At 46.0% G+C, this 12,532-nt stretch overlaps 1 protein-coding gene across 4 annotated transcripts in view; it reads left to right on the forward strand.

Moving 5' to 3' along the window:
- Positions 1–12,532, forward strand: part of TENM4 (teneurin transmembrane protein 4) — a gene marked incomplete at its 5' end in the record, with an annotated part of 383,392 nt that overhangs the window by 192,165 nt on the left and 178,695 nt on the right. For all 4 annotated transcript variants that reach the window (XM_079707561.1, XM_079707562.1, XM_079707563.1 and 1 more), the window contains 2 exons: positions 994–1,208; positions 2,969–3,179. In XM_079707561.1, the coding sequence (XP_079563687.1) occupies positions 994–1,208; positions 2,969–3,179 (426 nt within the window). The remainder of the gene's footprint in view (positions 1–993; positions 1,209–2,968; positions 3,180–12,532) is intronic.

Here is a 12,532-nt window from a genome sequence, read left to right on the forward strand (position 1 = left end):
TGTTAATGTCCTAAGGGTGGTCTTCTAATGTCCCTGCCCTCTCCTCCTGCCCCCCGCGCAACTCTTCAGAGGGCTGATGTCTGGCAGGAAGTTAGGGTTTATATTTTTCACATGTGGGTGTGTTTAATTACTAAATAGAGGAAGTCTGATAAGCAGCCTTCCTTCCTGGCACTTGGGGTGCCCTTAGAAAGCTGTCACTCTCCTGATTGGTGACAGAATTGGGCAAGAGACCTTATTCTTGACCACTCCCCCCACCACTCCAGCAACCTGCAGGGTTGGGGGCCTGGGTTGAATTTCCAAGTATGTCATAAGGTTTGTGCCTGAACTTGAAAAATCCCCTCATCTTTACCCACTTTACCACAGTGATATTCATAACCCTCCATCCAAGACAAAGAAGCGTTTTTCAGGAATGTCTTCTCTCTTCAGACATACCCTTTTCCTCATCTTCCCCAACCCTACCCCTCCTCCCAACACAAACTCTCATCCACATGTCTGAGCCTCAGAATTTGGCAGCCAATTACACACAAACTAGTGAACTTGTAAAAACTTACCTGACTCTACTCAGGTCAAGTTAATAACAACACCTCATTCCCTCTATCTTTTCTTTTTTAGCATGCATGCTTTTACACACACACATACACACACACACACATACAGTTATTCTCATGTGACTGCAAGTGATTATTTTTAGGATCAAAATATATCTTAACAAGCTGTAGAATTATGCAGTAAACAGATGGCCCTTGGGGAGGACCCATTCTGCTTTGGAAGAATGCATATTTTTAGCAGAACAATTTGGGCATCACTGGAAAAAGTTCTGGGCATTCTTACTCCTCAATGGGGGAGTCTGGGGCAGGGAGTGGGCTGGCAGCAAAATGTTGTAGAGAGGAGTGGGAGACATCGGAGAGCCCTGCTTGCTCAGATGCTCTGATCCCTGGTTTCACGTGTGGCTAATGGTGATGTTTTTGTCTTCCCTTCCCTGTGTCTTGGTAGGAAAGCCCAGTAGTTTCTTTCCAGAGGACAGTTTTATAGACTCTGGAGAAATCGACGTGGGGAGACGGGCTTCCCAGAAGATTCCTCCTGGCACTTTCTGGAGATCTCAGGTGTTCATAGACCATCCTATGCATCTGAAATTCAATGTGTCTCTGGGAAAGGCGGCTCTGGTCGGCATTTATGGCAGAAAAGGCCTTCCTCCTTCACATACACAGGTAACCAGAACCCCACGGACCCTGCTCAAGAAGCCTAATGCTTAAGCCTGGATCTCTGAGCTTGAAGGAAATTTCATGTATTTTATAGCCCATTCATCCATTTGCCCTCTCTCAGACCCTACCTTTCGGATGAGTAGGGTTGTATCCTTGGAGCTTGTTAAGAGGAAGGCTTTCTAGGAAATCTCTCAATAGCCTTTTTTTACTAGTACCCAGTCTCGAAGTTAAATTATCCAGGAAGTGTAATCTAGAGAAAAAAGCATGCACTTTGGAGTCAAAGAGACCTGGGTTTGAATCCTCTTGTTATCAGCTATGTGACCTTGAGCCTGTAACATCCTTTCAGAGCAAGTTTCCTAATCTAGCCAATGGTGATAACAATACCCATTTTACAGGGCTGTTGTGAAGAGTGGAGAAGCACACCTAGAAGGCGGCTCGTGCAGGACCTGGCTCCGAGCAAAGCATCCCTTCTCTCCTCAGGGCTTCACATTTACCCAGACACATGCACACTAGAAGCACTTAAGAAACTCAGCCAGCGTTAGCAGGTGTAAGCTTTTATATATAGAATGGGTAAACAACAAGGTCCTACTGTATAGCACAGAGAACTGTAGTCAATATCCTGTGATAAACCCTAATGGAAAAGAATATTTAAAAAAAGAATGTATATATATATGTATAACTGAATCACTTTGCCATATAGCAGTAATTAACACAACATTGTAACTCAACTATACTTCAATTAAAAAAACAAAACAAAAAAACTCGGCCAGTGTGATTGACACATTACCAGTCATGATGGGTTAAGAGCAGACTTGTGTGAGGTCCTCCCAGCCCTGGGACTGGAGTAATATAAATCATAGGCATCCATCAGACATTCCCTGGCCAAAGGCAGTCTTCCTAGCCGCCGTAGTTATTTAATTTTTAGATAAAAGCTAGATAAATACATTTGCTAAGGATGGAGTTGCAGAAAAAGTAGACAGAGCCTGGGCCCCTCTGATTTCTTTGTAAAACTGCCATGCTGGTCCTGGACTTCATGCCCCTAGACATTTTCACATGAGACAGAATCAGTATCTATTTTGTTTTCCTTTAAAGATAGACAGATGGACAGGTAGACAGTTGCACGATTTGCTTGCCAGTAGGCCAGCAGGACTTCCCCAACAACTGCCTGTTGTTAGCACTGTGTAACTGACTTCAAGTCTCTCACGCTAGTAGGCTTGGATCATTCGGCACTTGTGTTTGACACGGCATGTGATTATTGATAGAGTTTTGAGCTAATCCAGTTTAGTTCCCCTAAAACTGCTCCCTGAAACTGGAGCGTTGAGAAAGGGTCATTGACGAGAGGAAGATAGGTGTAAATCAAACTTCCGTTTGCACTTGACTGACATTTAAGCCACATCCAGTGCTCCAGGCCCAATCCTAGACCCCTGGGATTCCTACCCACCATCCCCTGCATGGGGTTGGAGTTCAAACAGTCACGAAGTGTCTGAGTTTCTGATCACTGGAAAAGCATGGTTGTCCTGTGCAAACTCTGAGACTTAAAAATAATCCACCAATTGCAGTGCACTCACAAGAGTATCAGGAGACTATTACCAGGGGAAAATGGGTTCTGGGAAGGAGTTGGAGTTGGTTGGTCAACCTTCACATGGCTTAGCCTCTTTTGCCTGTTTCAGTCTGTATTTCCCCGTATCCTCCCCGGGAGAAGCCTGAAGAATCTAGCATTGTGGTGAAGCAGGTCCACCGCTAATTATGCTCTCTTTGTACTTCAGTTTGACTTTGTGGAGCTGCTGGATGGAAGGAGGCTCTTGACCCAGGAAGCACGGAGCCTGGAGGGACCCCAGCGCCAGTCTCGGGGAGTTGTCCCCCCTTCTAGCCATGAGACGGGCTTCATCCAGTATTTGGATTCAGGAATCTGGCACCTGGCTTTTTATAATGATGGGAAGGAGTCTGAAGTGCTTTCCTTTCTCACCACTGCCATTGGTAAGGAAGCTCCACCCCTCTGGGGTCTGTGGGATATTGTCTCTTCGGGTTAGAGGACACTTGGGGATCCTGGGAGTTGAAGTGGACAAGGGGATGTGTCTTGCCCAGAGCTGCAGAGGCCACCCAGCATGAGGCCATCCTGACTGGGCTTGCCAGACAAGGGGTGGGCGTGAGATGCAGGGAAACGGAGGAAGGGAGTCACAGGAGGAGCTGGAAGGCCATGTTGGGCTGGCACCTGAGCCCAGCGCTGTTGCCCGCCGCCTTCCTTGTGTTATCTGTGGCCTAGTGTGTGGACTAGCAGCTACATTTAAACACCAAGGGGCAAAACTGACAAGGAGACAGGAGTTCTTGTTACTTCTCTCCGTCACCTATATTCGTCCTTATAATCTCCCTTGGTTCAACTCACTGATCTGTTATTTGGGTTTTTGGTTTCTTACGTGAGCTTTTGTTTGCTTGTTTGTTTTGCTTTTGGAGCCAACAACCCCTGGCAGATGAGGAAAAAAAAAAAAAGATAAAGGCTTGGAAAGAGGGTGAGAATAACCATGCAAAGGGCTGGATGAACAGTCTGATCAGATGGGGGTTTTGTAGAGAACCGAGATGTCCTGAGCTCTGGCGGAAAGCCTGGAAGATTTAAATGAGCTCTTAGCAGCTTCTTGTCCCTCGTAGTGGAAGAGTTCTCATTCAGAGAGAGCACCTTGGCCGCCTCACAAACCTGTGGGTGTCCAGGGAGCCTGGCATCCTGTCTTAAGGCATTTCTCTTCTTTACGCACGTACTGCACAGAATTTGTCTCCTCCTTAGATCACCACAATGTGATATGCGATGCATTGGGCTCAGTGGTTCAGGTCAGAAAACGTTGCTTCGGTTTATATCAGAAGCGCAGTGACACAGCCTGGAGATAAAATCCCCTACAGGAAAATAAAACTTCCAGAAGACAAAATGCCACTAACCAGAATGCTTGGGGATGGACTTTCTGCTTAATGAAAACCTCTGTGTTGTTTTGAGTTCACCTCAAAACTCTGTCTTGGTCCTTGTCTGGGAGCCTCTCTGACATGGGAAATGGAGTTGAATAAAAACCTCTGAATCTGGTCTTTGGTTCCTAAAACTTTTGCAAGACCCAGGTTCTTCCTTCTAAACAGCAGTAGTCATTTTCAGGCCATTTTCCTCTTATTTGCAATTTTGCCCGTAGAGTTGAGGCGGAGAATACCTTCCCATTAAATACGGTGCACAGTGTATAGGCTTCTGCCGTAACTGCAGGCTCAACATTCTACTCTCTTAGCAAAATGAGGGAGGTGGAGCTGTTAGGCTACACCAGCTCCGGGGTAGGAAATACCACTTTGTGCTGCCCTTATTTTGGAAGTGTCTGTCCTAGCTGCTGGTCTCTGCAGTCTTGGCAGCCGCTGTGCTGTTGGTTTCCTCCCTTGATGCCTTCTTTTGAGGTGCAGTAGAAGGTGTGCTCACTTCTAAATCTCCACCACTAATTTGTGTTCTGGCCCTGCACAAATTCCATCTCCTGGTTCCTTGAGACTCTGGAATTTGAGGCTGCAGCTAGGTGGTTAGTGGTGACCCAGGAGGCTGTCGGTGCAGCCATTTCCCGTCATGGGAGAGCCAGTCCTGGTCCTCACCATCAATTAGACTGACACTCGGCAGGGTCTGCCAGGCTCCAGACCCTGTTTCTTCTCTCTTTCTGGACACGGTGGCTTCAATTTAGAGACATGATTTTCGAGTCATTAGTCGTGCCTGAGTTTCAGCTTCATGGTCTCACAGCCTGATTTCTCTTAGGCGCAGTATCATGCTTGCTCAGAACTAAGGTCTCCTACAATCAGAGTTCTGTATTTTTAATAACTGAGCACAAATATGAAAGGAAATTAATACAAACCCCCAAAGAAAGCTACTTTTAATTAGGATGTGCCTCTCAGAGAAATAAGATGTAGGTACAGTTAGGTACCTTTGCCAACTCTTGGCTTGTCAGAGCTTGCTGACCTGTTTTGTCATAATTAAGGACATGGCCTTGCTTTTCCCCCAGGTTCTCCTGTTCTCACCTAAATGATGAAATCTATCTTCACCTCCTTTAACCCTATAATGTCTTTTAGAGCAGTTAGGCTGTATTGTGCTTCTCAGAGTTCTGTGAACCACCTGGCGTCTTGTTATAATGCAAACTCTGCTTCAGTCGGTCAGGCTGGGTGTTCAGAGTCTGCATTTTGTACCAGCACCCGGTGAGATGCTGCTCATCTGTGGCCCACATTCTGAGTAACAAAGGGTTACAGTATCTTATGGGGGGGTCTCAAATATTGTTGTACAAAGGAGTCACCTGGGAAGTGAGTCTAAAATTCAGATTCCTGGGCCTTTTCCCAGGAGGCCTGAGGTAGAGCCCAGGTGATCCTGATTCTGGGGGTCGGTCTGTCAACTGAGCTATGAAAACAAATGCCTTCGGGCTTCCCTGGTGGCCCAGTGGTTGAGAGTCCTCCTGCCGATGCAGGGGACACGGGTTTGTGCCCCGGTCCGGGAAGATCCCACATGCCGTGGAGCAGCTGGGCCCGTGAGCCATGGCCGCTGAGCCTGCGTGTCTGGAACCTGTGCTCCGCAACGGGAGAGGCCACAGCAGTGAGAGGCCCGCGTACCACAGAAAAACCCCACAAAACAAAACAAAACGCCTCCGGAGCACTGCTTTCCATTCCTTCCTTCTCTCACTGCTCCATGTTAGCTCTGCAACCACAGTCAGTCACGTCACCTCTGTGAGCCTCATCTTTCTTGTCAGGAAAATGAAACAATAATAGTACTTGGCAATCCCCATTGTGAAGATTGGAGAGAATGAATATAAATTGCCCAGCCCAGGCTTCGATACATGGAAGTGTTTAATATTCTCTCCCATCCCCTTTCCCTGTCCACCTTTCTCTCCCTGCCTTTCTGACTTGTCTGTCTTCCTTCAAGCTACAGTGATTGTTTAATGAATACCTTTTTTTTTTTTAATACAAAAACAGACTGACTCTGATGTTGCTATTAATCCCTCTCTCCCCAAGTCTCTGGCGTTGAGTCTCAGCTGTCTTTGGTCGTTACCTGTGAACCATGAGTTGTAATTTGTCTTGGCAGGTTAATTAAAAGTTTAGGTCTTGTTTTAGTGAAGTCATTATAGTCCCAATATACAATTGTAACTCTCAGGTTTTGCTTAACACACAAATTGGAATGTGGCCCTCCCTCCGTTACATGCTGAAATGCAGAGCTAGAATTTAAGAAGATTTGAGATGTCAGAATCCAGAGTATTTATGTCTGTTTGTAATTAAGTAGTGGGAGAAATAATTGTGTTTAATATAACAAATGGCTATATTGTGTACGTTTTTGCTTTTCCCTCCATTTAATGCAATCCAGTTGATGATTTTAAATTAAATAAGTTTATCTTTTGCCTTCAAAAAATCTAAAAGCACTTTACAAACTGTGTACACAAATATATATACACGGAGATGTGCTGTTGACAGAGCTCCCTCTGCACTAGATGCATTTTCTCTCTCACCCACACACACATGCACACAAACCGCTGAAACTGAGCAAATTTTAGCATAAAACATGGTAGCTATTTTCAGAAAGAATGGCCTTTCCCCCACATGCAGAGATCTCGAATTTGAAGGTTATGTTTTTTCTGGTTCTGGCTCCGTTTGGGGGTAGGTGACCTGGCTGACCCCGAGTACTGAAGGAAGTAGGAAGATGTATACCAATAGCTAAATTATAATTCACCATTGCCATTTACACAGGGCTTTAAATACATTCTCTAAGCCCTGCAGTAACTCTACATTGTGATTATTTTTATTTTCACCCCCTATTGTAGATGAGGAAATTGAGGTTCAGAGATGTTTTGAGAAGAGCCAGGACTTGAATTTGTATCTGTCCGACTCCAAAGCTCATGATCTTCCTTCTTTAGTCATCTGCCTCTTTTCAGGATCAAGCCCCCTTTTTTGGATATTACACTTACTTTGGTTTTCCACCTGTTCATTCATTCAGCAGACATTTAGAGAGCGCCTCCTGTGTGTTAGGGACCATGCTTAGCTCTTTTCTGTATGTAAGAGAGAACGAGAACCTTAGATAATTCTCATTTTGATCTCAGCTTTACAGATGAAGAAACTGAGACTCAGAGAATTTAATTGACTAGCCCAAAGTCACACAGTCAGTAAGGGCAGGGCTAAGATGGAAACTTGGCCTCCAAATCCCATGTTCTGTCCATGATGCCAGAGTGTCTTACTGTTTGGTCTGATAAAATAAATATTTTATTTCTATTTGTATTATTTGGAATATAATTTCCCCTTTATTAATTTGCCTCCAATATAAGTAAGCATCTTAAATCAACATAGGAAGTTTTCTTGAGAAGTCATTAAAAAGACCATGAAAAAAATCTCACAACATCCAAAATTTTAAAAATAAAAATACCTTTGTAAGCATTGCTTGCAACCCCAAGACCTGACAAGTCAGTGTTGCAGTGTTTTGGGCCTCTAGATAGAGCATAGTATCTTAGCTTTTAATTGTGATTGATGCTGAAGCATAAAAAGACAGATCACCCTGACATTGTGGCAATGTGAACCAAGTTGGAAAATAACAGAGGTTACCCCACAGCAGATTTAGAAACCCAGAGAAAAGAAATTAGAATCCTTGTTAGAAAACATAGACCCTGGTAATTTTACGAGAAACATGCCTTTGTCTTCCTGGTCTGAGGACATTTCATGGTAATTAAAGAGGAGGGTCCTTTTGTTCAGGCCCAGGCAGCTGCTATAAATTGACCTATTGTATGTCCAGGGACTAGAAGCAGATCTAATCCTTCCGTCCTACCTTCCTTCCTTTCTTCCTTTATCCAAAAATGATTACATACCTGCTCTTCCCTAAGGTGGAGATACAGAGAAGGTCTAACGTGGTTTCTGGCCAAAGTAGTTCGTGGTCTTGACTAAGGAGATGAGCATTTACATAGTAAGTGCCTCTAATCCAGGAAGAGAGAAAGAAGGGTCACTCGTGGAGTCCCTGGTCAAAGTACCATGAGGGTTGGAGGAAGACAAGGGCACGTCCAGCCAGATGGGTCAGGGAGGGCTCTCTGGATGAAGTGACGCATGATGGGACCTTAAAGGATGGGTAGAATTCTCACATTTAAAGGAGGAAATGGCAGGGGTTTGTTGAGGATGTTATTCCAGGTGGCAGGAAGAGCATGAGCAAAAGAGAGGTAGGCAGAGAATTCAGCGCTGGCTGTGGGGAGCCACCATCCTGATTGGCTAGAGCAAGGATGCCTTGCCGGGGAGAAGTGAGTTATCAGGGAGCCCCTTGAATGCCACCCTAAGGGAGAAGCTCCTTCTGCAGGTATGAGGTGCCATTGCAGGCTTTGAGCAAGGGAATAAAATGATTAGAGCTGCAGGCTTTATCTTGCGGGGCCCAGAACAAGAGCCCATTAATGTATATAACAGAGGAAGTTTCCTGGGATTGAGCTTTGTGATTTCATGAGAAAAAAGAAGGCGGCAGTGGAGGGGGAGCCAGGAAGGACAGAGGGACAGTTCAGTAGCACTAGTGGTGTTTTTATTTGCTGTCCCTGCAACCCATTCCTCTTTATTCCCAGGTGTAAATAGATACTTTCACATGAGCTTCTATCTTACAATGGTCATCAGAGTTGGGTTTTTCAGGATTTTCCAGAGACCAGTGGACAGTGCTATTTGTATATTCCCCTTGCTTTGATTGGGTAAGACTACTGTTTATCAGCCTCTGGGTGCATTTGCAAGGATCTAGAGAGAAAAATCTCTGACATTACGTACTGTGGTTTGTTTAAAAACCTGCACGACTTCAAAGAAGAAACTAAGGAGTGATTGAGAAATGATTTTCAGTTTCTCATAAGCTCCGCCCCACCTTTCCCCATATCCCCTTCCTCTGAATTATAAGATATAATACAGCAATGACGAATCAAGGTCTCTCGGTAATCAATTGAACCTTCTTGTCAATGACATTGGCAGCACGCTGTGAAATTTCTACTGAAAACACCTCTTTGGAAAGGTGCCGTGTGAATTCACCTCTCCCTGATAGCAGCGATTTATTGGGAGCAATCTGGTATAAGTGGAATGAAATTGTAGGTGGGAGGTAGAACTCAAGTCAGCACACTGGAGACAGACTGTGGCCAAAAATCTGTTCAGTGGAGGAGAGCTTGGAATATCAGAGCGCGTCACCTGCAGCCTGGAGACCAGCCCTGCCAGCAGCTGTCCCTGCAGACGACAGGGCAGGGTTCCCACCACCTCCACGCCACCCGCTCCTCTGCCTCTGCCATCTATTTTGTAAATTATCTGGGGCCTGGGGCCTCGAGGACAGGAAAGAAACAAAGGGAGCTCAAGGACACAGTAGGTACTCGCAATAAAGCTTGTCTCTCCATGGGAATAGTTAGAAATGAATTTAGTGTGCAGGTAACAAGATCTCTGCTAGAGTGGCATTTAAGTGGGATTTTGATGTTCTCATGTACACTTTCGGTCTAGGGCAGGCCCATCCAGGGCCAGTACAGCGGTTCAGCGTGGCATCAGGGACCAGCCTCCTTCTGCTCTTGCGCTATGCCATCCTCAGCTCTGGCTGTTGCTTTCATGCCTGCCTCTCATGGTCCTAAGGTGGCTGCTGCAGCTCCAGGACTCACGTCTGCATGTCAGGCAGGAAAATAAAAGATAGGGGAAAGAAGTAGGGAAGGCAATTTTTTCCTAAAACCCTCAGCTTACATTTCTTTCGCAGAGCTGTGTCCCTTGGACCTTCAGAGATGTAGGGAAGTCTGAGGAATATTTTTAGCTTGCCACCTTGGCACTCGAAACAAAAGGAAGAGGGGAAGTGAATATGGGGTCATCGGTGTCTGCCACAGGCTTCACTGTTTGGTCTGTTTGGTTCAGTAAAGTATTCACTGACAGCCTCTTACTGTGTGCCAGCCCCTGGCCTGGGCATTTAGGTGCAGCCATGAGGCAGATGTGGTGCCACCTTTGATGTTCTCACGGGCTGGTAAGTGAGGCTAAGTGAGGCTGAGATAAAGGAGAAGCTGCCCACATACCTGAGGAGGAGGGAAGAGCCTTGGTTCAGTCTCTTTACAACGCGTAAGGCAGCAAGGACTTCTTTATTAAGGCTCCAAGCCCCTTGCGTGCTGCTTTAAGGGGCCAGCAGGAGGAGCAGGTCTAGAGTGGTTGCAGGCAGATTTAGACACTACATCTGTTCATATTCTCATTCAACCAGTGTTCACTAGTTGCCTTTTACCTGCCATGTCCTGAGCAGGCATTGGTGTCCGTGGTTTATTAAATAGCCATGCTTCCTGCCCTCGGGAGTTTTACAGACATGCTTGAAACAATATAAGATAGATTCTTAAATTTAATTACAATCATCCAATATACGTGTAAGTGTATAATGGTAACTGGTAAGTATTCATTGTAGTAAAGAAGAGAAGAGGGTACTCTGGAGAAACAAACAGGGGACCTAATTTAGATGGCTGGGACAGGGGTAGATATTCGTTGTTTAGATGAAGGTTTGGGGAAAGAATACACCAAGCAGAGGGAAGAGCATGTGCAAAGGCCCTGGGATAGGCAAGAGCTGGGAGTTCAAGGAACTTTGAGATGGTCACAGTGTGGGATGCGGGTATCAAAGGGCAGAATGGTATCAGGTAAGGCTGGAGAGGTACCAGGAGCCAGACCGTACTGGCTTTAACATGGCACGTGAAGAGCTTTGTTTTGTTTTGTTTTTTAATCTATCCTAAGGGTAGCAGGAAGCCACTGTGGGACTCTGAGCTGGAGTGACCTAATCTGATTGGAAAGTTTCTCCAGCTGTAGGAGCTGGGACACCAATTAGGAGGCTGTGACAGTGGTCTCGGCAGGGGCTCAGGCTGGCCTGGGCCAGGATGGAGGCCTTGGAAATGGAGATAAATGAATCGATTTGAGCTGTCTACCACCCTTGGAGATTATTGGCAAACCACAGGTGTTAAGATAATGTTTCCTAAGGAAAGAGATTTAAGCAAGGAGAGAAAAGGGTTGAAGAATGGTCCATTTTCCAGGTGAGTGAAGACAGGCAGCTGGGGGGAGGGAGCTGGGAGAAGGTGCTGGGGGAGGGTCAACAGAAAGAGTCCAGATATTTCTGGGCTCTTCTATGTCAGCATTCCAGCCTTCTTCCTCCACCCAGAGCCAGAGCTCCCATTTCACTTTGGGTTTATGTTTTTTTTTCCTTCTTCTGAGTTAGAACTTTATTTATTTATTTTTTAACATCTTTATTGGAGTATAATTGCTTTACAGTGGTGTGTTAGTTTCTGCTTTATAACAAAGTGAATCAGCTATACATATACCTACATCCCCATATCTCCTCCCTCTTGCATCTCCCTCCCTCCCACCCTCCCTATCCCACCCCTCTAGGTGGTCACAAAGCACCGAGCTGATCTCCCCGTGCTTTGCGGCTGCTTCCCACTAGCTATCTATTTTATGTTTGGTAGTGTATATATGTCCATGCCACTCTCTCACTTCATCCCAGCTTACACTTTCCCCTCCTCGTGTCCTCAAGTCCATTCTCTACGTCCGCATCTTTATTCCTGTTTATGTTTTTGTTACTTTGGGATTACATCTGGCAGGAGCCTAAGCAAACGTTTTGTTTATTTATATCACACTTTTAAAGATAAGAAAACTACAGCTTAGAGAAGTCCCATGACTTGTCCAGGGTCACACAGCCTGGCAAAGCCAAGATCATAATGACAGCAGTCTGTTGATTGAGCACTGATTCCATGCCAGGCACCATACAGGATGCAGTATCAGTTCCCAAACACCCTGGAAGTTAGATCACATGCGTTTCTACATTATAAATAAAGAAACCGAGGCTCAGAGATCGATGCTATTTGCCAAGATCTCTTAAGTAGGAAATAGAGCTAGGTTAGCAACCCAGAGCCCATGCTCTTTCTCTTACATCTCAGTGACCAGGTTTCTGGTGTGTGATGACATCTTATACACTCTCGCAGTCAGAGAATCATCAAGGTAGCCGGGGTCCTAGAGATCATGGCATTCGCGTCTCCTAGGCTCACAGGGTGCAGGCAGTGGGCCTGCCATCCCTGCCTGCAGGGCTCCCATCTGCCCGGGCCTGAAGAACATGCTGACCTGTACTGACTCCTGCTGAAGGAACCCCAACTCCCACCCCTATGCAGATGGAGTTTCCAATAGAAGATATTTTATCAGCAATGGTTTAATTTGTGTGTGTGTGTGTGTGTGGTACGCGGGCCTCTCACTGTTGTGGCCTCTCCCGTTGCGGAGCACAGGCTCCGGACGTGCAGGCTCAGCGGCCATGGCTCACGGGCCCAGCCACTCCACGGCATGTGGGATCCTCCCGGACCGGGGCACGAACCCGTGTCCCCTGC

This window comes from Hyperoodon ampullatus (assembly GCF_949752795.1).
Source record: "Hyperoodon ampullatus genome assembly, chromosome: 7".
In the NCBI taxonomy this organism is placed as follows: domain Eukaryota; kingdom Metazoa; phylum Chordata; class Mammalia; order Artiodactyla; family Ziphiidae; genus Hyperoodon; species Hyperoodon ampullatus.